The sequence below is a fragment of the Gobio gobio genome, assembly GCF_949357685.1.
Source record: "Gobio gobio genome assembly, chromosome: 13".
In the NCBI taxonomy this organism is placed as follows: Eukaryota; Metazoa; Chordata; class Actinopteri; order Cypriniformes; family Gobionidae; genus Gobio; species Gobio gobio.
Window position 1 is genome coordinate 16,065,460 of NC_137106.1, and position 26,722 is coordinate 16,092,181.

The following is a 26,722-nucleotide window of genomic DNA, read 5'->3' on the forward strand; positions in this document are numbered from 1 at the left end:
CAAAGCTCTTTCCCTTTTTAGATGTGTTTTGTGTGTTTTTCGCGGCATTGACGGCGATAAACCAATGCTGCCACTCAGTTTTTTTGCCACTCAGTGGGCGTAACCGCAGTCACTCCGGCCGACGGTGACGTCACGTGCATACCATCTACCCCCCTCCCTCCACCGACGAGTTAGGGCACGTGCAGAATGCCTGCATTAATCCGTTCCTGCATAATCTAATTATATATAATTATATACTGAACATATAATTACAAACTGAAATGAATTTACATAAATTTTTTACATGATAATAATATTTAATTATAATTTGCCTACAATAACCAAAGAGTAGCGGATGTCTAATATAAATAATACGAAATGATTTAGTGATGAACGTAGGCCCTATCTATTTTTTCTGAAGAAACAAAAAAGAAAAGAACGAAAAACGCAATCATAATACTTATCCGCTAGATGGCGCACATGCTCCTCAAGTACACATCTCAGCCACCCTTTGATAAGGCTCCACTTTAGTTTACTTTAGACATTCCCATAGAGCCTGCAGTTCTAAGCCAGGTTATCGCCCAGTTTTATAAATAAGAATTATATAAATATATAATTTATATATAAAACTGGGCGAAAAACTAGGCAAAAGTAGCCTATGTCAAAGTAAAAAAAACAACAACAACAACAACAACAAATATATACAGTATATATATATATATATATATATATATATATATATATATATATATATATATATATATATATATATATATATATATATATACTTTTGCCTTTGACTTCTTCCAAATTGAGCATACTTCTATATAATTAATAACTTCTAGGACAACAACAATACTTTAATCGTCTTCTATAATAGTAACAAACTTTTTCTCAGACTGTCATGATAAACAGATCGGAGCGCATGGCTCGTCCTGTGGAATATTATGTAATGGGAGTCGTGCTGAATGTACTGAATGCGCGGGGGTCACTCGATATCGCCCAAACATTCGCACACGCGCGTTCTACACTAATAAGGAAAGGTTGGAGGCACTTCGTACCCTCGTGACGTGCGCTAGCATCCAATGGCAAAGAGCGCAGCGATGTGCGCAAAACCAATACGAGCTGCCAAGCATATATAAACTCTCGGTTGAGTTTGTAGTGGGGTTTGAAGGAGGGTGAAAGGGTTTAGATTCTATCTACGAAATTACTGCCTTATTATTTATTATTCCGCCTGGTCTCCTGGTTAGCTACATATTTATATTCTGACAGATGTTTCAATATCAGCTCTGGCTGCATTGAACACCAAGAGAAAAGCCGTTAAATATAGCCTAAATAGCCCCCCTTAAAACGTTCAATATAACGGCGGAACTCACAATGCCTTTGGATCTGGGGATGTACGAGAGTCGCGCGGATTATAAATCCCCGAAACAATGCCAAAAAACCTCATTTGCATTTTATCAGGCCGTACGGGACCTGTTGCCGGTGTGGGTCCTGGAGGACATGCGGACAATGGAGGTGTTTCATTGGGAAGAGGACGGACAGGCGTGCGCGTACTCCCCGTCGGAGGCGTTTCTGTACGCGCTGGTACATGATCACCAGCAGTACGCGCGCTATCTACTCAACAGGTTCTCCACCCGCGCGCTGGAGATGTGCAGCAGAAGTTTCTGCTGCTGCCAGGCGTCCAGCACACCGCACCTGACCATAGCCGTCCGCTACAACCGCGTAAACATCCTGAAAATGATTATGGACACCATTAAAGACTTCACAGACTGCGAGAGACGCAGCTACTTGAACCGTCACGGATGCGTCCATACTGACGGCAGCAAGACCGCGCTGCATCTCGCGTGTGATCTGGTGCGTCCCGAGTGCTTGATTCTGTTGCTGGGTCACGGCGCCTGTCCTTACGCAACGGACATGAATGGGAACACCCCCCTGGACTGTTTACTCAGACAAATTTGCCAGAGTGACTTTGACAGGCGGACGAAGCGCGTCTGCCTCGGCTACCTCATTTTATTCATGCCCACATTTCGCTTCCAGATGAAGAGACAGCTGCAGGACAATGCCGATGTGTGGAGGGGTCTTATAGGAGAGCAGGCCTTCCAGTTGCTCTCAGGATCATCACCTCCTTCACTGTTCGTTCAGGCCATGCAGAAGCTCAGCCAGTCCATTCCCAAAGAACAACTGGACTCGCTGCCGGACTTCTTGAAACCCCTGGACTTCAGACTGGATCAAGCTTAATGTAATTTAGCACGTTGTTTTACTCCATTGTTTCTTGAAATATTCAGGTTTGAACGTATGTATGTGGCAAGCTCTGTAAATATGTGAATAGTTTGGTGTTGTACATTAAGGTATACCTGCATTGGGAAAGACACTGTAAAATGATTAAATATATATTTTTTGCATTTGTTGCCTTGGAGCTTCATGTTTCAGATTCAGTTAATTCAAGATGCATTTTGGTCTTAATGAATGAAAAATTAGATAAACAGTGAAAGTGAAAAGTTTTGGAAACAATAACTCGTCTTTATATTATTATTTTCCTTGATTTAAGATAATAAAGTTATTAAAACTTTAAAATAGCACCAATTAAAATAATTCCAGTAAGAAGGCAAAATTATTAAACAAATCAACATTTTTGCATGGGACATTCTCTCAACCAACTTTTTCTCAACTATTTGTTTCAACAACAACAACAACAACACCCCCCCCCCCACTTGTTTTGCAAAGTGTAAATTAATATTAATTCACATTTTACTGTGCCTTTATATTTTGATTTCAAGCATTTAAACATACATACATTTTGTGAAATACTATTCAAATTTAAAACACCAGTTTTCTTTGTGATGGCAAAGCTGAATTTTCAGCAATATTACGCCAGTCTTCAATGTCACATGATCCTTCAGAAATTATTCTAATATGCTGATTTCTTATTATCAATATTAAAAACACAATGGTGCTGCTTAATATTTTTGTGAAAACCATTTCCAGAACCAAGAGATGGGGTCTCCACTAGACCTCTGTAGGTGTGCTGAGGTATCTGGCACCAATATGTTAGCAGCAGATCCTTTAAGTCCTGTAAGTTGCGAGGTGGGGCCTCAATGGATCGGACTTGTTTGTTTCAGCACATCCCACAGATGCTCGATTGGATTGAGATCTGGGGAATTTTGGAGACCAATGATGATCCAAGTCAATACCTCAAACTCTTGCTCCTCAAACCATTCCTGAACCTTTTTTTTTGTGGCAGGGCGCATTATCCTGCTGAAAGTGTGTACATGGTCTGCAACAATGCTTAGGTAGATAGTACGTGTCAAAGTAGGACCCAAGGTTTCCCAGCAGAACATTGCCCAAAGCATCACTGTCTCCGCCTGTCTCCACTGTCTCTTTTGTACATTTTTAACCAATGAAACTTATTAAAAACAGTTTGTGACTGAACCTTGCACTGTAAAAAATAAAAACAGAAAATGTACTGGTAATTTTCTGCCAGGACATTATCCAGTAATTTTACGGAAATTTCCGTTAACCCTTAAAACACAAACTAATGCAATGTGTAATTGAAAATACAGGTAAAACACCTGTAAAAAACCAATGCAAAATTCATTTATATTTATACAGTACATTGTGCTCTATTTTTACAGACTTTTTTTTACAGTGTGTATCTCCTCACCGGCTTGCCTTCTTCCCATAGTGCATCCTGGTGCCATTTGTTCCCCAGGTAAGCGACTCACCCGGCCATCCATGTGATGTAAAAAGAAAACGTGATTCATCAGACCAGGCCTTCTTCCATTGCTCTGTGGTCAAGTTCTGATGCTCACGTTGGTGCTTTCGGTGGTGGACAGGGGTCAGCATGGGCACCATGACTGGTCCGCGGCTATGCCGCCCCATACGTAACAAACTGCGATGCACTGTGTATTCTGACCCCTTTCTATCAGAACCAGAATGAACTTCTTGAGCAATTTGAGCTCCAGTAGCTCGTCTGTTTGATCGGGCCACACGGGCCAGCCTTCGCTCCCCACGTGCATCAATGAACCTTGGCTGCCTATGACCCTGTTGCCGGTTCATCACTGTTTCTTGGACCACTTTTGATAGATACTGACCACTGCAGACCGGGAACACCCCACAAGAGCTGCAGTTTTGGAGATGCTCTAACCCAGTCGTCTAGCCATCACAATTTTGACCTTGTCAAACTCGCTCAAATCCTTACGCTTGCCCATTTTTCCTGCTTCTAGTTTTAACACATCAACTCGGAGCACAAAATGTTCACTTGCTGCCTAATATATCCCACCCACTAACAGGTGCCGTGATGAAGAGGTAATCAACGTTATGCCTGATCGGTGTATATACATTATAATATCTTAACTGTTTTGATCAATTCATAAGTATTAATTTCTCAAAAAAAGGAACTTTTGATCAATTATAGTGTAAATTCAAGTGCATCCAAACATTTGTTTGTGTACATCATCTGTAATATGATAATGTTGCAATTAAACCACAACATGCAGAGAAACTTATTGTAAACATTTTATTTGGAAGTTTGTCATGACTAAGCATGGAGCAAAGACCGCAGAGTTTAAGTCATAGTTTAATATGCGAGTTCACATTTAGCTGCATCACCACTGAAACCACACTGGCTTAGCATTACACGTCCAGTGTACCACATTTATATCTTTAATCTGACTTACAATATGATCTAAGTGCAGAACTGAAACAAGTGGGGAAGAATGGGCCAAAACAATGGCAAATGTAACGTACGTACATAGCAAAAACAACAACTTGCAGCAATGCTTACATGGTCATTTCAATCTATTTGCATATGATGCATTACCGAGGTGTCAAAATCTCATAAGGAAAGACTTCACAGTCAGACAATAAAGAGAGAGGAGAGCAAATGAAACATCAGACCTAGCACTGAATTAATATTTAGTTATCTATGATAGATGCTCATCAAGATGCATTCTTTATATGGACGTATATGAGGAATGCTTGTCTAGCATTATTATACAGTTTTTTTCCTACCAGACTATGATAGATTCTATCAACCAAGTAGAAGTTCATATAGTTTTTCTGTTTTAAGAGTTAAAAGTCAAACCGTCCTTTTAAAATACCTCACATAAAACTGCAACACATCACTACAGTGTAGGCAGAGGTAAGTCCTGCTCTCTATACGACTCACAGATATGTGCCAAATGCTACCATGATTTTAATCCTGTAAAGTATTTAACAAGGTACAAGTGTATTTACAGATAAAGCTGAATCCCTTAACTTCCTCAACTAAAGCAGACATAAACCTAGCTCCTTTTGTCATGACAAAAAAAAAAAAAATTCCAAATGCCCTCTTGTTTGTTAGTCTAAGCTATATTGTGATGTATATTTCCTGTAACTATAATGTTGTGTGTTTAATGAAATGAGTTTAAATATTTACATAATCTGTCCTTCTAAAGCAGCAGACTACAGCTACAGTATAAACAGATTCACATTAAATATTTCCCTATGTAGAGAGCAAAGTGCATTAGGATACACTACTATTCAAAAGTTCGGGGTTGGTAAGATTTATTTAATGTTTAAGTCTCTTATGCTCACCAAGGCTGCATTTATTTCATCAAAATACAGTTAAATTACAATTCGTAATGTATTAAAATGTAATTTATTCTCAGCAGCCATTACTCCAGTCTTCAGTGTGTCACATGATCCTTCAGAAATCATTCTAATATGCTGATTTGGTGCACAAGTAACATTTCTTATTATTTGTTGTTTACTATATTTGTGGAAACAGTGATTCATTATACTTTGATGAATACAGGGTTCAAATGATTTGAAACAGACATTGTTTTACTATAAAGTTTGATCAATTAAATGCATCCTTTCTCAATAAAAGTATTAATTTCTTTCAAAAAAAAAAAAAATACAACTGATCCCAAACTTTTGAATGGTATAACGGAGCCTTATTCTTAAATCGACACAAGTAACACAATAACTGCTCTAACTGTGCATGTGGATATCAAATCTTAATAAATAATATGCTGAATAAAACAAAATGGGTAAACATTTTCAGGTCACAAGGTGCAAATGTCATTTAAAAAAAACCCACCCTTAGGTAGGAGCGTAATATACTCATACTGTAAGTATTTGGACGACATGAGGGTAAGTGAATGATGACAGAATATTCCTTTTTTCAGGTGAACTACTCCTTTAAAATGAAATGAATAAAGTGCCTAGAAAGAAATTTCACAGAACAGTGATTCTGGGATGCTTTGACACAATTTGTGGCATCTAAATCACCTCCCACTCTTCCTCCAGCTCCTCTCCACTCAGAGAACCTGTGTTGATGTGGTTTTTGCTCCTATTGTTTTGCAGAGTCTTGGTAAGACGCTGGTTGAGAGCACCATTAGGAGCAACCGCCCACAGTTCATCCATCGGGGTCACTGCAGAAAAGGCTGCTTGGTAAGTTATCATGTATGTGTGCAGGACTGCAGGTGTTCGTTTTATCATGAATCAATTTTGATCACTCACCTGCGAGCCAGCTGACCAGTCCTGGGATCTTCTTCCAGTAGTCTCCAGCAGGGTTCTTCTCTGTAATGCCGTATCGACGAGCCACTTCACCGTTAGAAAGGCGAACCCAAGCGGTCCTCATGCTTACAACCAGTTGACTTGCCTGAAGGCCTACAATTTGTAAAAAACAAACTTGAACCAATGACCAGTCAAACAAGTTTGTGCTCTAATTAAACACTTAGTGAGTTGAACTCTGAACCAGGCTGACAGTCTCAATGCAAGAATAATAAAAACAGTGAATGAGATTATGTAATGAAGGTATACCAGGAATGTGCTCCCAGGCAGTCCCAACAGGCATCTCCTCAGTAATGCCAATGCGCACGTGCACATTGCCTCTGTTGTCCAGTCCCCACAGCATGCGGTCATTAGAACTAGTATGAATTTTCACCAGATGAAGCCCAGCAGGCTGCTCAAAGAGAACATGAGAGTAAAAAAAACTGCATAAGGCTGGGGAAATAATGACATGGTGTATTCCAAGGGCTAAATAATCCCTCACAGGCTATGGTAGGAACTGTTCATCAAAAAAAATAAATAAATAAATAAATAATAATAATAATAATAATAATAATAATAATAATAATAATAATATATATATATATATATATATATATATATATTATTGTAAACAAGATATTTAGTATGAAACCAGTATTCGACTGGTCAGTGGTAAACAAAGAGTGCTTTTTGAGTGTTTTTTCTGCCAAATTTGACACATTAATTATGATACTAGTTTTGATACTAGTCACTAGCAAAAGTTTGGAGTCGGCAAAATGTTTTAATTTTTGAAAGAAGTCTCTTATGCTCACCAAGGCTCATCCTTTGGCTAGCGTTACATTATACACCGATCAGGCATAACATTTTGAGGTGAAGTGAATAACACAGATTTTCTCTTCATCACGGCACCTGATAGTGGGTGGCATATATTAGGCAGCAAGTGAACATTTTGTCCTCAAAGTTGTGCTGCTTAATACTTTTGTGAAAACAGTTTCTTTCAGGAATCTCTGATGAATAGAAATTTCTAAAGTTTTTGACATTATAAATGTCTTTACTCTCACTTTTGATCAATTAACTGCATCTTTGCTATTAATTTCTTTCAAAAAAACGAACCTCAAACTTTTAAACTGCATTTAAGTAATATACTATGTGTATAAGTCTACATTACAGTGGGGATTTTGCAGCCAATAGTCATGTCAAATGCTTGTTTACCTGTTCGGGAGGTTCAATGCAGATCCAGGCAGGGAGCATCATGCTGGGGTTCAAAGGTTGCGTTCCAACCCGAAAATACACCATTCCATTAGCATCACATGCCCAAACGTTCTGACTGCCACAAGACAAACTGAGAAACTTCACGTGCCCTGTGAGGAGTAAAAGAGAGATGTCAACACGATATTCCAGTGAAATATGATTGGTACATGAGAGGTTCAGAGGCTGAGCATCCCATCCCATTAATAATTCCATAGACTGTGGGATACTTCCACCACCCAAAACCCATATGAAATAGCACACCTTTTATCAATAAACCAATATGATTAATCATTCAGGTCTGTAACAAAAACAACATGGGATGAGTTACATGCAAAAGTTCTAAAATGCCCCTGACCTAAAGTATGGCCAATTATAACAAGATTTTGTGATACAAGTTTCATGTGTTGAAATATTCTGTACTGGAAATATTCCTCCATCATAATCCATCTGAGAGCGACTGATAAAATGGACTGTGACCTTGTGCAGTGTGCCTGGGTTAAGCTCTAAACCATACATCACATCTAGCACCATTTCACTAATGTATATGTCAAGGACATCCAGGGCCATTTTCCCATTTGTGTCCAGAAAACAATGTCCTTCAGAAAGCAGCTTACATTCAGAAGTGCATTTATCTAGAACTGTACAGAGGTCTTGTCTGTGCACTATATGATATGATAGGGAAACCTTGACATGACATTTACACTTCAATAGTACGTAATGAGTGCTTTGAGGACTTTGATAGCAAATCTTAACATAACATGCGATACACTGGCACACATTCTGTCCTTCTTTTACAGCTCATATCTTCCGTCACACTTTACATAACAGTATTCATTTCACTGTGAGATCACATATCTATGGAATAATATAAATGATCAAAATACATTATTGTATTGTAAAATTTACACTATTGTTCAAAATTTGGATTTTTTTTTATTAGAAATTAATAAATTTATTCAGCAAGGGTGCATTACGTATATTGATCAAAGTGACAGTTAAAACATGTATAATGTTACAAAAAAATTCCATTCAAATAAATGCTGTCCTAAAAAAAAATTAATCCTGGCTGCTACAAAAAATATTAAACAGAACAAATGTTTTCAACATTATTTAAAAATAAGAAATGTTTTTTGAGCATATTGTTTCTTTAAGGACCATGAAGACTGGAGTAATGGCTGCTGAAAATTTAAATTTTGCCCCTTTTAATACACCGATCAGGCATAACATTATGCCCACTGACAGGTGAAGTGAATAACACTGATTATCTCTACATCACGGCACCTGTTAGTGGGTGGGATATATTAGGCAGCAAGTGAACATTTTGGGTGCTTCTCAATACTCGTGCTTTGATGCTTCCTCGTTTCCTCGCTCTTCTGTCTGAAGCTCCAGCCTGTGACCCGGAAACCGAGTTAGCCATCTTGAAGCACATCTCAATTCTCTAACTGCACCGCCAGGAGCTTGAGGAACGAGGAGTGAGGAAGCTTCCAGAGGAGTTATGAGCGAGGATGCACAGTTGTATTCTATGCGGAAGTATTTCTTGTTGAGAAGACTGATGCACGTATAAATTCTCCTCCCCCTTCACATCTGTCACAATAATTTTAAATTAAACAATAATATAAAGCTCCTCTGTTGAAATATGTGTAATATATGGTTTATTTTAACTGCAAAGGTAAAGTATGAATTACATTAATTTATATATATTAAATATAATTTATTAAAATTATAATGACAGATGTGATCGAGTGATCAAGAATATTCCAATATACAAACAAGATTACCTTTGATTCCTCTGTCCTCAATTTATTTCCTTGCAGGCTTCCCTCGCATCCTACGAGGGTGGAGCTGAGACGCGAGGATGCAAAAATAAGAAATGAGAAGCACCCTTTGTCCTGATGTGTTGATGTGTTAAAAGCATGAAAAATGGGCATTAGGATTTGAGCGAGTTTGAAAAGGGCCAAATTGAGATGGCTAGACACCTGGGTCAGAGCATCTCCAAAACTGCAGCTCTTGTGGGGTGTTCCCGGTCTGCAGTGGTCAGTGTCTATCAAAAGTGGTCCAAGGAAGGAACAGTGGTGAACCGGTGACAGGGTCAAAGGCAGCCAAGGCTCACTAATGCACATGGGGAGTGAAGGCTGGCCCGTGTGGTCCGATCAAACAGACAAGCTACTGTAGCTCAAATTGCTCAAGATGTTAATGCAGGTTCTGATAGAAAGGTGTCCGAATACACAGCGCATCACAGTTTGTTGCATATGGGGCGGAATAGCCGCGGACCAGTCAGGGTGCCCATGCACCAACAGGGGGCACGTGAGCATCAGAACTGGACCACAGAGCAATAGAAGAAGGTGGCCTGGTCTGATGAATCATGTTTTCTTTGACATCACATGGCCAGGTGCGTGTGCATCGCTTACCTGGGGAACAAATGGCACCAGGATGCACTATGGGAAGAAGGCAAGCGGAGACAGTGTGATGCTTTGGGCAATGTTCTGCTGGGAAACCTTGGGTCCTGCCATCCATGGATGTTACTTTGACACATACCACCTACCTAAGCATTGTTGCAGACCATGTTCACCCCTTTATGGAAACGGTATTCGCTGGTGGCCTCTTTCAGCAGGATAATACGCCCTGCCATGAAGCAAAAATGGTTCAGGAATGGTTTGAGGAGCACGACAACGAGTTTGAAGTGTTGACTTGGCCTCCAAATTCCCCAGATCTCAATCCAATCGAGCATCTTTGGGATGTGCTAAACAAACAAGTCCGATTCATGGAGGCCCCACCTCGCAACTTACAGGACTTAAAGGATCTGCTGCTAATATCTTGGTGCAAGATACCGCAGCACACCTTCAGGGGTCTAGTGGAGTCCATGCCTCGACCGGTCAGGGGTGTTTAGGCAGCAAAAGGGGGACCAACACAATATTAGGAAGGTGGTCATAATGTTATGCCTGATCAGTGTATATTAACATTGAAATATTATTACAATTTAAAAAATAGCAGTTTTCTAAGTATTACTGTTTTTTTTTTAGCTGTATTTTTTATTAAATAAATGCAGCCTTTGGTGAGAATAAGAGACTTCTTTCAAAAATATGAAAAAATCTTACTGCCCCAAATGTTTGAACAGTAGTGTACTGTATATACTGTATATATAAATATAATACAGCACTTTTTCAGAATTAAGATAAAAGTATTTAGATACTTTCTAGTTTTCAAAAAAAGGAACAGTTAAAAAAATAGTAGTTAATTGTGTTATATATACAATTAGATATATATAGGTGTTTAAATATAACTCATCCAAATGCAAAACTGAAAAACAAAACACTTGAGATCTACTTTATCTCCTATTGATGTGGTGTTTCACATTCTTTCACTGGGTTAGATATTATGAAACACCTATCTAACAAATCAATGCAACAACAAAAAAACATTATGGGTGCCTGATGAGCACAATGAATGAAAACAATAGATTGCTAACATGTCGTCACACCCGTGGCCTTTGGCCGCAAGAGCTCTTTGCACACTGTGCTGATTCATTACCAACAGAACCAGATAAAGCAAAGCTGACGCTTCAGTTCACAGGATCGCCTTTTTCAAAACCATTAGTGTTTTTCTGCTGTAGCATTTTAAGAGTTTTCCTGAAACGAGATGATTCATTGAGAACAAATACCACAGGACAAGGTTCATGAGACTTACCTAGAATCTAAAGAACCAGTAATTCAACAAAACAACTTATTTGACCAGCTGAACTCCAATAACTTTCAATGAGTGTCAGTCTGTAGGCCAGAGTCTAAAAGTACTGAAAACATCATGTGCCCAGTCTGTTCCCGATCTAAAAATGCTTATACATCCAGGACGAGCCCTAAACTCGTCTTTCACATTGCCAATGCTGCCCACACGCAAACAACCCGAGACGGACAGGGCTACAGCTGTTCCATCACATGGCTTTGCCTATTTGTGTCTCCATCCTGTCGTAGCACAAACATACACACACAAACACACACACACACACACACTTAATAAACACATGCCTTACATTGATTGCACTGAAGTGCAAGCCGTGTAATTAAAATATGTCTGATGTAATCAGATTAGATCAGCCTGCATTGTCATTTCACAGTGAAATGCTGCATTGATTGCATTTGGGAGAGTCTGACATTGTGAACTTGTGCCTTGTTACCAAAATCACTGATTAAAATGTGTGTTTAATGCATTCCTGAAGCCTCATCACTGCAATATTCAATACTAAAGGATTTATCTGTTCCTCGCATGAGCTTTGGCAGTTAGCTTACCGGCTTTATTCAAAAACGTGTTATGCAAGAACCACCTGCTTGAATTAAAAATATAAACACCACCCTTAGCAACAGGCCGTTTTGATACACAAAACCATGGCTTGCAATTCAAACTGCTAGAGGCTCTTCGATTCCAAGAAATGGAAATGAAGACGTGAAAGTGAAAGCTAAGTGTGTTTAGAAGGAGTGCAGCTTCAGAAGAAGTGGAAGTGGGATGGTTATACGTGAATTTGACAGAAGAAGCTCACGTGTACATTGTAATCTGAACAAGGAGAAGAGCAAGTTATGCCCCACATGCGTCATTCTGTCAGACCTTGAGGAGCAGCAACATTTAAACAAACTTTTTAAATCATGTGTCAAACACGTCATCATAGAGACGATTAATAAGAGTCATCTAATCATGCATGCACAAGTGAATACAAACAAGCAGGAAAAAAACACTGTGGTATTTGTCTATGTCATGCACAAAGAGTATTCTTTTGATCAGAAAACTGACAAAAAAAAGGGAATCTGATATATACAGTAGGGTACAATGGATCTAAAAGGCACACCTTAACAAAAATGTGATTTTGACTACTCTCATATGTGTGTTTTTCTCAACAGATTTTGTGGGAAAATAAATCATAAAAGTGGTTTGTTTTGTTTAAAGAAAATCTTACAAATGTATGAGGAGGCATGGTGGGCCTTTTACACCACACACGGGTGATATCTATTTTTATAGAATTATTTAAAAAATCACTTTAGCAAAGTTTGCAGTATTTTCTGTTTATTTTGATAAATAAAATAATTTGTTTTTGTTCATACTATCATGAAAAAATGCTGTTAAAAAAACACAGGAACAAAATTATTTGAAAAAGTAAAGACTCTAAAAACATTGACAGATTGTTTAATAATTTAATATAGCTTTAGCAATAAATATGATATTTTATTATATGATATGCGTTTTTATTTTATATTATGGTTTCAAATATGGTGATTATCCCTAAGGTGGACACCCAACTTAAATTATATTTACCATCTGATTCTGAATCTAACCATGTCATGTCAACAACTGGAAAAGTCAGCCAGCTGTTTATTATCCTGTTAATTATTGTGCCCCAACAGCAGGGGCACTTTTTTTTTTACCCCAAATACCATAGTTTTACATTTTATTATTATTACGTTATGAAAAACTGTTGCTTTAACTACCTTGAACAAAGCTGAAAAACATTGACATGTCTCAAAATATAGTCATTCATTTTATCGATTCTCATTTGCTATGTAAATTACATTAAACGTAAAAAAAAAAAAGAAAGAAAAAGAAAATATATATTATATCATAAAATATTATATCATATCACAATCGCAATCACATCGAGAATTAGCCAAATTTCCTATTTGGAAATAGAAGTTACAAAAAACAAAAATGTCCAGATGCATTACTGTAGTGAGAATTTGGAGGGGGAACGCTTAATTGTCATGGAAAAAATACCACAATGTAAACTATCTTCATGAATATAATATTGAATCTATAAATATACAAATATATATTTTCTTCATGCAATTTCTTTGGACTCACATTCTATTCTCACGTTACAAGAGTTTAAATTTAGTTTAAATGCATAGCTGCCATGTGATCCACTGATAAAACTATTGTCTATGGAAAGAAAATTCTCTCACCAAGCTGGCTGAGGTCCAATAATGTCCAGTGCATTCCAGTAGAGCAACTGGCTGATAAAGTGCGGATATGGACACGACCATAGTGATCTAAACCCCAAAGAGCGTCACGACAGGCAGAGAGCTGCACCATCTCTATGTCGGGGGGGAACTGTATGGTGAAGGGCCGCATCTGGAGGTCTTGGTCACAGATACAGAACAAGTCTTTCCTGCTCTGACCCAACCACAGGAAACTCCCTGTGGAGACACCAGCGAGATGAACAAACATGCTGGAATATACAGATTTTAATCGTGCAGCCAAAGTACAATAATATTTCAGTGCTTTCTGTAAGACAACTGATACTACAAAGGTGTGAATATAAAAAAGAAGATAGGATTTCTACATACCCTCTTTGGCTGGAACAGCAGAGGAGAACACAAAGGCCCATTTTGTGGCAGAGGCTGTTCCTCTAGGTACAATACTCTTCCAAAACGTCCCTGCATTAAGGTCAAAATCAGACATTTTGAAACAAATACCAATCAAAAGTTCCTCAGTCAATAAGAGAGTATATTTGACTTCTAAGGCCATGCTCTTTGTGTCATACCGACGAGGCTGCCCTTGGCAACGTGGAAGTCGTTGCGTCCAGAAGCAATCCAGACGCCACTGGTGCTGACACTGATAAGGCTAGGCTGGCACTGGGAGTGCTGGGAGAGGAAGGCCACACGCAGACGTTCAGCCACCCGCTCTACCGGAGCTCTGGTGGCTGTGGCGACAGTCTGTGTGGCCTGGATCAAAGTCTGTAAAAGACTGCCCTGATCAAACACCACATAGTCTGTGATGCTCACCTAAATGAGAAGACGATGAAGGGAAAAGGGAAAGATCAAAAAGAAAGAAACATGCCTTGCAGGAAGCAAAAATTAACAATGAATTCGCATTTTTACACAAAATGTGCGATTCATCTACAGAAAGTGCGCTAAACACACAGCATGCAGACAGAAAATCCGACCAGCTCTAGAAAAGGATATATTGTGCATGTGGATGTTACATATATGTACCTGCCACCAGTGGTCATCTTCACCCTGGGGTTTTTTAGCCGTGACCCCCGTTCTGAACCATAAGCTGCCACTGGTGTCCAATGCCCAGACTGTGTTATTCTCACCCAGTGCAATACAGATGGGTTCCAGACCTTGGCTCTCACTATGGACACGCATATACAATATCTCAATGTTTAAATGTATTTCAACAGGGGGGAAAAAAATGGATAAGGTCAAATCTGAGTGGCGCCCAACTTTGCGGGTTTTGACGCCCCCAAAAAATGGGTTGCAGGTCCATTCTGATAGGGGAAAAAAATTCTACATGCAAACAATAAAATGCAACTAAGCATATAATTGTGCATAGTTATGATAAAAATAAAAAAAAAATAGGATTAGGAACATTTAAATGCAAAAGGCAATGCAAGTTTATTTTATATAGCACATGACATTTCCAATGGTAACAAAGTGCTTTACAAAAAAAAAAAATCATAAAATAATCACAACGAGTGCATAGGAAATAAGAATGATAATAAAAATAATAAGGCATTGATTAAAATGACAATAAGAAGAATAAGGCATAGATCAAAATTTTATTTCAAGTGTACTAAAACAGAATGAAAAAGAATTCAAATAAAAAGAGGGCACATAGATAAGATAAAGTGCAATCAGTCGGAGGTACAGTAGGACAGTGCTCACAGATGTTTTGAGTCTGGATTTGAATGTGGCTACTGTTAAAGCACATTTGATCTCTTCTGGAAGCTGGTTACAGCTACAGCTGGCATAATAGATAAAAGTGGACTAGCCTTGCTTTGAGTAAACCGTTCTAACTGACTTGATCCTAATGACCGGAATGATCTGTTGGGTTTATATTCAGAGAGCATATCTGCAATGTATTGAGGTCCTAGGCCATTGAGTGATTTATAAACCAGTAATAGTACTTTAAAGTAAATTCTCATTGTCACTGGAAGCCACTGGAAGAAACACCAAAGACACTTTAATATATTATGCGTTTTATTAGACATGTGAGCAACTGTTTGGATACACTCATCACCAGAAAACTAATCATTGTTATAAATCTCGTTTTCATGATTTAACGCGAGTACCATGTTTTACCATGCCTAATATCGATCTAGCTTACTGCAGTGAGCAACAAGAGTAGCATTATAACAACTTTTAACACACTCAAATAATGTATCTAATATGATAAAACAGCACTTTGTTACCCCACACATGCATGACTGGAAAAAGTGGAAGCGGTCGTCTGCGACATAATATAAGCTCCACGAAATCAAGGCGTCATCAAGCTACGCCTTTATTTTGAATAAGCGACCTCTAGCAGCGAAAAATTTCATATCGTGGCTTTAAAGGAAATATTATCTAGTTAAATGTCAAATATACATTGGAAAAGCCTGATGGGTTTTTTAAAGATATTTTGAAATAATATTAATACATTTCTACTCAATTATGAAATATAAAAAAACTAAATTGCAATGTGGACATTTTTGTTTACTTATTCAATAGCTACAGTGTGCTGTCCCCTTTATTTTTAATGTAAGAGCGTGTTTGGCCATTTGTGACTTGAATTTGCAAGGCTTCCAGTGTCATTGACTTCCAGTAATTTCAGCTGTACAAAAACAAGTCAAGTGAAAATTGTATGTCTCCATATACATATAGCAGAATGCCAATAAATGAAACAAATGTTGTGCCTCACATGGCCACAGGTGCAACATATATATATATATACATAACTAACCTATTGAATGAAGTAATCTAACTATACATATATTTTACATAAATACTTTACATATACTTTAAATATCTACTTTTATTGTCATAATCATAACAAACATTTGCTGCATAAATAGTTTTACCTTTTACAGCACTTTGTTATTGTTCTGGTTATTTACGGTTAATGAATTGAAGGACTCGTTCACAGAAAATAGCTTACTTCCATGTTGCAAAATAAGGTGGATACAACTTTGATAACTGCATTATCTGGCAACTTTGTGCTGACGAAAAAAACCAGCCGAGAACCAATGCTTCATCTATTCACCACAGGTAATTTGCTAACAGAAAACCACGCTGACAAACATACCTGACGGTGTCATACTTCCAGTGTTCCCCCTCCGCACAGTAGCTGCTGAGTCCCTCTCTGTAAAACACACCCCTCTGCTCGCTCAGTGCCCACACCACACTGCCCCGTGCTGCCATCTGAGCCATGGGGCATGGACAGTCAACCTTCACTGACCGCGCACATGGCCTGTCCACACTCAGCCCTGAAAACACAAATAGAGCAACAGTACAATTCTAGCAGTTTAATGCATATTTTCATGGTTAAAATCTCAAGTGAAACCAGAAACTGCTACTAGTGGTGCACCGAAATTTCAGCCACCGAAAATGTTTGGCCGAAAATGGCATTATCGGTTATGGGCCGAAATAAAAAAAACAGCCGAAAATGTAAACCGAAAATGATTGTCACCCGCCTCTCCCATCCGTGCGTAAGCGCTTAGGTTTCACTCACGGTCGAGCTGTTATCACGCGTCTGCATATCAAAGATTAAGCATGTCAGTGGTATAGAAGTATTTTAAAATTTCAGATGAGGACACCAAAGTTGCATTTTGTTGTTTTTCATTGTTTTGCACAGCTATTTAAAATCCAAGTAAAACATTGTTTACATGCAGCAGCAGAATAGAGGCCCACTGCCATTCTGGGATTTTGTGTGCAGTTATTCAGATAATTGTGGATCTATTTTTGCACAACTGTTAAAAAACTATTTTATTTGATGGAACATAAAACTATAAAAATATTATTTGGTATGATTATTTATATTTATTGTTAAAAATATTTTAGGTTTTGTTATGTAACTATTAATAAAAGTTGGATTATTCTATTGGTTTGTGATTTTTCATTTCAGATCCATTTAATTTATATATATAGTATTTCATTTCGGAGCATCACTAACTGCTACTAGTGTGTTTATAGTAATATGTTCAGAATACTGTAGTTAATGACCTCTACTGGACTGGTAAGGGTCATAAAGGAATGAAAAGGCTTTAACAGAGCAAAGGTGACTGGTATGAGCCTAGTTGATTATGCAGTTCATTATTACATAATCCCAAAGCAAAGCCCAGCCCAAAGTTACATTCCTTTAGAGCAAAACATGTGCCAACCTTTAGAATAACAATGCAAAAAAATCCATATGTGACTAGACTATTGTTTTTGTCATTTGTGTCAGTTTAAAGGAATCTAGCTCATTCGAGTGCCATCACACCCATGCATTTTCTTTCTTTTGTGGAACACAAACCGAAATTGTACTTTTTGAATTTAATTAAACTTTTTTACAAATCAGACTTTGTCAGTTAATTCAGTCTTTTCACACACAAAGTCACTTTTATGATAGTTTCATGGTGGTTTTGCATCCTTTTTTTAATCCTTAGTACTCAATCCACATGGAAACTAACTGCATAATAACAATTACTAGTGCATTTGTGTTCCATGGGAGAATTAAAGTCACATGAGTTTGGACCAACATGAAGGTGAGTAAATAATGACAGATTTTTTTTATTTTTATGAAATGTCCAAAACACGAGTTATTTTTCCAAGTACATACAGCACTCTCTAGTGGTCAAACAGTGAAATAACAGGTAGCAGATTTCTGTCTTTGGTTCTCTGTGGCCTTTGGTGATGTTTGAAAATAATATTTTTTGCAATTCTGTGACCGCAACCATGTGAGTAATTTTTATATAAGTAGTATGAATTAACAGTCGATACAGATTACTCAATTACAAGCTTTTCAGAGTCATTAAGCAGAATATGTTATTGTAATGTGAGGTTAGTAAAATGTGTTTATTCTCTCACACCTGTCTGTAGGTACAGGTCTCCATTAGTGCGAATGATCCAGGCTGTGTCATCACTAAGTGCCACAAATGCTGTGTCATCCAGGGCTTTGTACCAGTGTCTCTTTCCCTTGATGGTGACTTTCCCGCAAGCGTAAGCAGTCATGGTCTTCTGCTCCACCTTCCACAGCAATGAGCCTAAAAAAACACATCAGCGAGATCAGACCAAAACTGTACATTCACTTTTTTATTATTATTATTATTATTTTTACAAAATATAGATGAAGTATTAGCTTTTGAAAATGCACTGAATGGGCTGAACAAATCTTTCTTTGTTTGTTTTTTAGTTTTACATTTTTTTATAGTCGTTAGACCCATTTCTCAATACTTAAGTCACATTCAAAACCTTTCGCACAGTGAGCAGCAGTGTCTATGTGGGCTAAACTGTGGATTACTTATCATTGCTTTGGCACAAAAAGCATTCAATGACTACATATTTCAAATTACATGAATTATTTCTCACAACAGCCACCAACATCTGTGTACCTAACTACAGGTCAATTTGCACATGCTTACAAACTCTTTTCAAAATTGTTAAACTTAGAGGGATAGTTCACCCAAAAATGAAAATGAGCCCATGATTTACTTTCCCTCAAGTCATCCTAGGTGTATATGACATTCTTCTTTCAGACGAATACTATCGGAGTTATATAAAAAAAATGTCCTGGCTCTTCCAAGCTTTATAATGGCAGTGAATGGCTGATTTGTTTTGAAGTCCTTAAAAGTGCATCTATCCATCATAAAACTGCTCCACAAGGCTCTGGGGGGTTAATAAAGGCCTTCTGAAGCGAACCGATGGGTTTGTGTAAGAAAATATCCATATTTAAAACTTTAAAAACTAAAATAACTAGCTAACTTCAAAAAAATTGAATATTTGAAATCTTCTGTAACATTATACAGTACTGTCACTTTTGATCAACGAATGCATCCTTGCTGTATAAATTCCTTTAAAAAAATCTTACTGACTCTAATCCTTTGAATGGTAGTGTGCATTTATTATTAATTTTTTTTTACCAGGACTAGGCTTAGTCCACAATACCATCAACTGATATTTGCTTAAACAGGTGTATGCATATTTATTAACAAACAAAATCCAAGCCCCTTACCTGATGGGGACAAAGCCACCTGATGGACATTTTCCTCAAACTTCTGCCAGCTCAAGCTACCGTTAGGAAGACCACTACAGAAAAGGCCTCCTTTGAAGTCCAGACACCAGATAAACCTGTCTGTCACCATTAGACTGAGGATGCCACAACCAGGCCCACTGTAGCCCATCCAACTTTCAGCCAACTTCAAGCAAAGAGAAATACATACAGAAAGAGATTTAAATAACACAGAATACATGACATCAGCATAATTTTTTATAGTGATTCTCACAGAAGACTGTCAAGAACCATTCAAATGTTTGGGATCAGTATGATTAAAAAAATACTTTTATTCAGACATTTAATGTTACAAATGATTTCCATTTCAAATGAATGCTGTTCTTTTGAACTTACTACTCATTAAAAAAAAATAATCAGTTTCCACAAAAATATTAAGCAGCACAACTGTTTTGAACATAGATGGTAATAAGAAATGTTTCTTGGACATCAAATCAGCATATTATAATGATTTCTGAAGGATTATGTGACACTGAAGACTGGAGTAGTGATGCTGAAAATTCAGCTTTGCCATGACAGGAATAAATTAAAATATATTAAAACTTTCCTTTAATTTTTCTTTAAACTGTAATAATATTACTGTTATTATTATTGATAATATTATTGATCACATAAATGCACTCTTGGTGAGCTTTCAAAAACAAAAAATTAAAAATCTTACTGACCCCAAACTTTTGAAAGGTAGTGTATATTACAAATATACATAAATTAATAATATAAATTAAATAAGTAACTGTCTTCTGATATTAAACAGATCTCTGATCTATTAGTTGGTTAGCTCTCTAACCTGGTCAGCTTTGAGGAGCTGCGTCTCGTCCTCCTCTTTCTGCTTAGCAGATGAGCTCTGCAGACTCAAAGCGTTTAGTCCATCCCCCAGACTAGCACTGGATGGCATTCCATGTGCATAGATGTCCTCCTCGTCACTAGATGGCGTTGGCTCAGGTTCCGGGGAGTAACCCAGTGGTCTAATGGGATCATAAGACAAGTCCAAATTAAAGTCCCCGTATAAACTATTTTTAAAATGATGCTCTGAATCCTCCGGGGCGTCTTTGCCCTCCTTCACATAATCCTTCATGATGTCCTGCTCATCAGTTGCCTGCATGTACGAGAAGGTACATTCCAGCAGCATGTCCACATCAGGTGTAGCTGCTGTTTGCTCGTTTTCTGCAAACACATTTTCACTGCACACATGACACTCCATGTCTTGTAGTGACAGTGAATTAGGGCAAGGCGGCAAGGTCTCTGCTGTTTGTTTAAGTGGATCCTGACCAGTCTCTTGGCTCTGAATGGGGATAGCATAGGAACTGTGGGATTCTCCACAGACAGAACTGTCCTGGTCCGGCGAGTCGGCGCTGTGCAGGTCGAGGCTGCTGCACAGTAGGCTGGTGTGGTCAGAAGGAGGCTCGCTCATGGGTGTGTTTAGAACGTCACTGCCTGCACCGTCCTGGCTGAAAATGCTCTCTGACCAGCTGTTGCGCTCGTTGATATGATTCCCACTATCTACAGTTATACAAGAATATATGGAATACATCAGTGGATGGAATATAATCAAATTCATGTCACATCACACCACATTAATCCTCTTACCCTGCCGTCTCCTCTTGCCTTTCTTCTTCAGCTTGATGGCCTTGACCACCAGCTCCTGTTGGAAGTCTTCTTGGGTGATGGCACTGTATCTGCTGGAGGAGAGCTCTGAGGTGGAAGCCTCTGTGGTGGTGAACACGCCCTGTGCGCTCTCCCATGAAGTGATGGAGCTGCTGCGGCTGCAGGACTCCACTGTGCCCAAACTTGCCCGCTGCTGCTCCAAGTCCTCTGCCACCTCCAGAGCCTCAACCGCATGACTGAATGCCTCAAGATGCTGCTCCTCCTGCACCTCTTCTGACTCCTCAACCCCATCATGTACCTCCTCTGAGCTGGGACTGGCTTGAGTCTGCTGCTCTGTAATGATGGGCATGGTCCTGATTGGCTGAGCAGTTTCCACAGCACCATTAGGAGGCAGCAGAAAGGTGGGTGTGGAAAGAGGAGATGTAAAACGGTAGGAGTGGTCTAATACTAAGGGAAAAAAAAAAACAAAGATAGATAAGATAAGATAGAGTGGCCCCAAAAGCATAATGGACACTTACTATGCTCAAAAATTGAAACAAAAAAAAAAGTTTGTTGACACTTCCTGTTTGTCAAAAGTATTGGAACATTTTCATAGGACACCTGTGTAAACTAAAGGGAACCCACACTAAATACACCTGAAGTACTTAATACATCGAAAAATGCCGGCGTTGACATATCTAGATCTTCAAGCAGAAGAAGCTGGATGAATAATTTTGAATGATATCAATCCACAATCTAACTTGTGATGCAGCCTGGAATAAATCACACCGTGTTCGTTCATTGGCCAGAGGAGGACTGTTTTTTTCCCCCTTCCATTTCTGTCACCTAATGGATTTTGGGTTCCTTGCCACTGTTGTCATTGACATGCTTAGTTGGGGTCTAAAAGACATGTATTGTTTAGTTATATTATAAATTTGACTGCACTGATACTATCGGATGAGAAAAAAACTTGAACTGAATTGAATCACATGATGACACCATTGTTTTCCGCAGAGCTGCTTATAGCTGAATTGAACTCATTTCATACTTGATGAGCTTTACACATGTATTGAACTGAACTGAATAAACACTGAACTGCCTTGAGCTGAATAATGGCACTATTGTCCTAACTTGAATCATGTCTCTCTGTCAAATAAAGTTGTCAGCTCTGTGACATAATTTCTTTGAAAATGCTACTTGGTATTAAACTTTGCTATGTCATGTAATAATAATCATCTATTCTTTTTTTAGTGTCCAAAAACATTTTTGGGGCCACTGCTGGTGACAAAAATGTATTTTTGGTAAGAAAGTACACTACCTTAAGTTTTTTAAAGAAAATAATCATTTTTATTCCAGCAACTAAACATTAAATTATTCAAGTGACAGTTAAGACATGTTAGAAAAGATTTATATTTCAATTAAATGCTGATCTTTTGAACTTTCTATAAATCAAAGATTGCTGGAAAAAAATGGTTTCAACCAAAAATATTGGCACCTCTTTATAATAACTGCATGCTATGAATCATTAGTTAAGCATTAGTAAATAGTTAATTCATCATTTATAAAGCATTAATAGATGCTAGATGTAGATAAATACAGCTATAAATGCTTTATTCTTGATTTATAAGCATATCGATAATGTGTTTAATTAGTGTATTTTCCTACTTTATTAATGATCAATTTATAATTTCTAAATTAAGTATTACATTATTTACAAACCAGTTATTTAGAAGTTGTCATGATATCATTTAGAAAGTGTAAGTAAGTGATTAATTAATAATTTAACTAAACTATCTTATTATTTAGACATAGTAATCATGATAACACTTTACAATAAGGTTCATTAGTTAACATGAACTAATAATGAACTGCACGTATAAAGCATTTATTTATCTTCTAATCGTTACTCAGTGTGTTAATAAATGCTTTATTAACATGCATTCCTACTGTAATTCATGATTAATTCATAGTTATAAATTAATCCTTAATAAAGCATGAAAATACAATAAATAAACACATGCTTATAAATCAAGAATAAAGCATTTATAGCTGTATTTATAAACTGCTTATTAATGTCTATTATTGCTTTATAAATGATGAATTAACTATTTACTAATGCTTAACTAATGATTTATAGCATGCAATTATTATAAATTGCTACCAAAATGTTAAGCAGTAAAATTGTTTTTAGAATTGATAACACCGAACATTGAAAATAATAAAAAAAATGTTTCTTGAGCACCAAATAAGAATATTAGAATGACTTGACATTGAAGACTGGAGTAATGATGCGGAAAATTCAGCTTTTTTCATTACAGGAATACATTAGATTTTAAAACATAGTAAAATAAAAAAATTATTTTAGTTTTTTTAGGTATTTTAGTTGTTATTTTAAACTGTAATATTTCACAATAGTACTGCTTTTACAGTATTTTTGATCAAATAAAGGCAGTCTTGGTTAGCATAAAACATTAAAAATTACTGACCACCAAATTATGAACGGTAGTGTATCTGCAAAGAACGGAAATATCATCTTTTTGTAACCACAACTCATGAAGCTACTATTCATATCAGTCAACTCTATGAAGGATGAACGAAAAACAATCCAATTATCAGAGTGCCAAGGGCAAAAGAGGCTTTTTCCTATCCCTTAATATCTGAGTACTGCTGATGGAGCAAAGAGCATGGCTAAAACTGCCATTATGGCATCAGTACTACAACTCACAGTTGGAAACCAATCCCTCGGGGCAATTTGAGATCCGCAAAATGTCCCGATCTCCTTTCAGAATGAAGATTTCATTCTCAGTGCATGACACAGACACTATATCTCCACTGCTTTCCAATCCTCCAATGATGACCTTAATGAGCAAATGAAATAAGTGAGAAACAAATTATGTTAGCATTTGCAACATTTTAATTATGGATATAATTTAAATCCAACGTGTGCATTCATACCTGATTGGTACAGTCCACAACATAAACACTATATTCGTTCCAGCTGAGGACCCAGCCCTCCTTCAGGAAGCAGCTGATCATTCCTAACTGTCTTTCTGGGGGTCTGTAGCCACCGGTGGGGCTTGAACGTGGAAACAGCTCAAACTGAGGTACATCCTGATTAAAAAGGGGCTTTAGGACATGAGTCTCCCCGACACGTCCTCGCACATCCGTCCTCCAGAGACGCAACCCTGGCCTGGCTGCATAAACCACAAGATTGCTCTGCTTGCAAAGAGCTGGCTGGAAGCAAGCACCAAATTTGCCATTGCTGTGAAAACAAAGCCAGATATTAGCAATTGTGGTGCAACACTGATAATGATAGAACACTCTCAGGTGAAGATGGATTGAGGGTGTCGTACCTTTTACGTGGTTTAGTGCCAAGCTGCTGATGCGACTGCTCTTGCGTGTAGAAGAGCATCGAGCGCTGATAGGATGAAACCAGAAGTACCTTTTGACTATATTCCAACTGAACTATAGCTGAAGGCTCATCGAAGAGGACCACTGGATTACAGACTCCCTAAAAGACCAATGCACACACACAAATTCAGCCATTAGACAGTAAAAAAACAACAGATTTCAGACAGACAGATTCCTTTACAACTATATTGTCAATCTAACTGTAAATATCTGAAATAGACTCAATTGACTACTTATCAAAATCTTACTTGGTCCAAGTCCACAGCAGAGTAGACCACCTTCCCTTTATCATCACCAGAGAAGAGCTTCATGCCATTAGGACTCCAGGCTAATGCAGTAATTGTGCTTTTGTGCAAGCCCACCACATCAAACCTTCTCAGCTACAACAAGATGACAGAAATGTGACACCATGGCCCATTTACTAATAAGATTCATTCATCAAAAATCAGATTACCAATTAAACAAATAGCCGTTGTGCTTTTTCCTTGTAGTAGGGTATATAAATAGTCGGTCCTTGCTATTCCAATTAAGTATGAATTATCGTAAAAAGAACAAAAAATAAACTTAACCACTAATGTAAGGAAATCATTGCTACTTGAAAGCTATAATCAGAGATGTTTAGTACCTGTTTATTTCTGCCAGGCAACGGTGACACAAGCTGAAAGAAAGCAACTCGTCCTGATGCTGTTCCCACAGCCACAAGATCGTCGAAACAACTCAGCAACTTCACTGCAGTAATGGCCTCACATTTGCCCTATTAAAACATAAGAGGCAGAAAACATACCTAAACAGATCAGATCATCGGTGAGTGCTGCAGAAGAGAGAGGAAGCACCAACCAGACTTACCTCTAAATTGTATTTGTTCATCTGGTTTACTCTCCGGCAGTAAAGGTACAGCATGCCAATGCTGCTGCCAATGGCTATATAATCGTTGTTGCTGTCCAGTGCGGTCAGGTAGACCAGCACCGAACGGAAACCTTTCTGGACTTTAGCAGGGATTGCATTGAGAAGGTAGTAGAGTGGGCAGAACTCCCTCAAGGGCAGCGTTGCTGGATGGGTGGCCATGATCACCCTGTGGATCTGTGCTCCCACTGCTACTGAAGTCTGAGCAAAAAGGGCCAAATACAAGATTATAAAAGGTTTATGCGTTGCTAATCATAATAAGGAAGTTACTGTACAGCTTTATATTTTATTGTTTATTTCAATCACGTGGACAATCAGAAACACAGCTAGTCATTGATCTATCTAACACAACATGTAAGTATTAAACGCATCCAAACATCTGAATAAACTAAATAGTTAGTACACCCACAAGCAATATTAACCACGCCTCAAATACACAACACAAGAGCATCCTTTTCACATTATTGAGGCTTCATTGAGCTAAACACGGTTATGCAGAACAGTACAAGTCTGTTTTATTTGTGGCCTATGCACTACTTTGAATAAATATCAACGACTAATAAGTAATAACACAAAAACAGTCGCTTGCAGTTAGCTGTACAAGATGGGTAGCTTGTTAGCGTACTCTATGCAGTAAACTACGTGAGATTTTCAGTTTCTACAAAAAACTTACCACCGGGAAAAGTTCACATTAATTCGGAACGTTTTTATGTTTTGGATGAGGGCGATCTGTTGACATTTCTGCTGCTTTTACAGATAGCTTGTTGACAGGCTCGTGTGTCTTCTTCGTTATGTTTTGGATTGTAACAGAAATGTGACGCCAGCGACACCTACAGCAGTGGAAGTGAGACTCACATCGCTCAAATTCCTCTTCTCTTCTTATACAACATTTCTCCCAAGTGTTATCGCTTTTAAATATTATTTTAAAATTTAAATTTTATTTCAATCCTTAAAGAAGCTGAGTGTCTTAAAGTGCTCTAAATTATTGATTCACTTAAGTTTAATCTAATTTGTAATGATTTGCTTGAATAGTTTGGATTATTTT

General features: G+C 37.8%; 2 protein-coding genes across 2 annotated transcripts; one reads left to right on the forward strand and one right to left on the reverse strand.

Moving 5' to 3' along the window:
• The first annotated feature begins 1,148 nt into the window (after positions 1 to 1,148).
• On the forward strand, positions 1,149 to 4,545 carry ankrd9 (ankyrin repeat domain 9). Its single transcript, XM_079833324.1, has one exon. It carries the CDS (start codon positions 1,357 to 1,359, stop codon positions 2,218 to 2,220), a length of 864 nt encoding a protein of 287 aa, XP_079689450.1. The 5' UTR covers positions 1,149 to 1,356; the 3' UTR covers positions 2,221 to 4,545.
• Positions 4,489 to 26,483, reverse strand: tecpr2 (tectonin beta-propeller repeat containing 2). Its single transcript, XM_079833323.1, has 20 exons — positions 26,351 to 26,483; positions 25,621 to 25,878; positions 25,400 to 25,528; positions 25,023 to 25,154; positions 24,717 to 24,874; positions 24,319 to 24,625; positions 24,089 to 24,221; positions 21,367 to 21,831; positions 20,567 to 21,279; positions 19,723 to 19,906; positions 18,581 to 18,754; positions 16,816 to 16,996; positions 14,742 to 14,883; positions 14,291 to 14,531; positions 14,094 to 14,183; positions 13,710 to 13,943; positions 7,732 to 7,880; positions 6,790 to 6,931; positions 6,487 to 6,636; positions 4,489 to 6,398 (listed from the first exon to the last, which is right to left on the reverse strand). Exons 2-20 carry the CDS (start codon positions 25,837 to 25,839, stop codon positions 6,247 to 6,249), a joined length of 4,095 nt encoding a protein of 1,364 aa, XP_079689449.1. The 5' UTR covers positions 25,840 to 25,878; positions 26,351 to 26,483; the 3' UTR covers positions 4,489 to 6,246.
• Positions 26,484 to 26,722: the final 239 nt, after the last annotated feature.

What these genes read in the sequence shown, in the direction of transcription:
- ankrd9 (XM_079833324.1), top strand. Translation starts at nt 1,357, where the DNA reads ATGCCTTTGGATCTGGGGATGTACGAGAGTCGCGCGGATTATAAATCC.
- tecpr2 (XM_079833323.1), bottom strand. Translation starts at nt 25,839, where the DNA reads ATGGCCACCCATCCAGCAACGCTGCCCTTGAGGGAGTTCTGCCCACTC. An exon ending in TGAACAAATACAATTTAGAG is followed by an intron (nt 25,529 to 25,620) that starts GTAAGTCTGGTT and finishes ATGTTTTAATAG; the next exon opens with GGCAAATGTGAGGCCATTAC. An exon ending in AGGCAAGAGGAGACGGCAGG is followed by an intron (nt 21,280 to 21,366) that starts GTAAGAGGATTA and finishes GTATAACTGTAG; the next exon opens with ATAGTGGGAATCATATCAAC.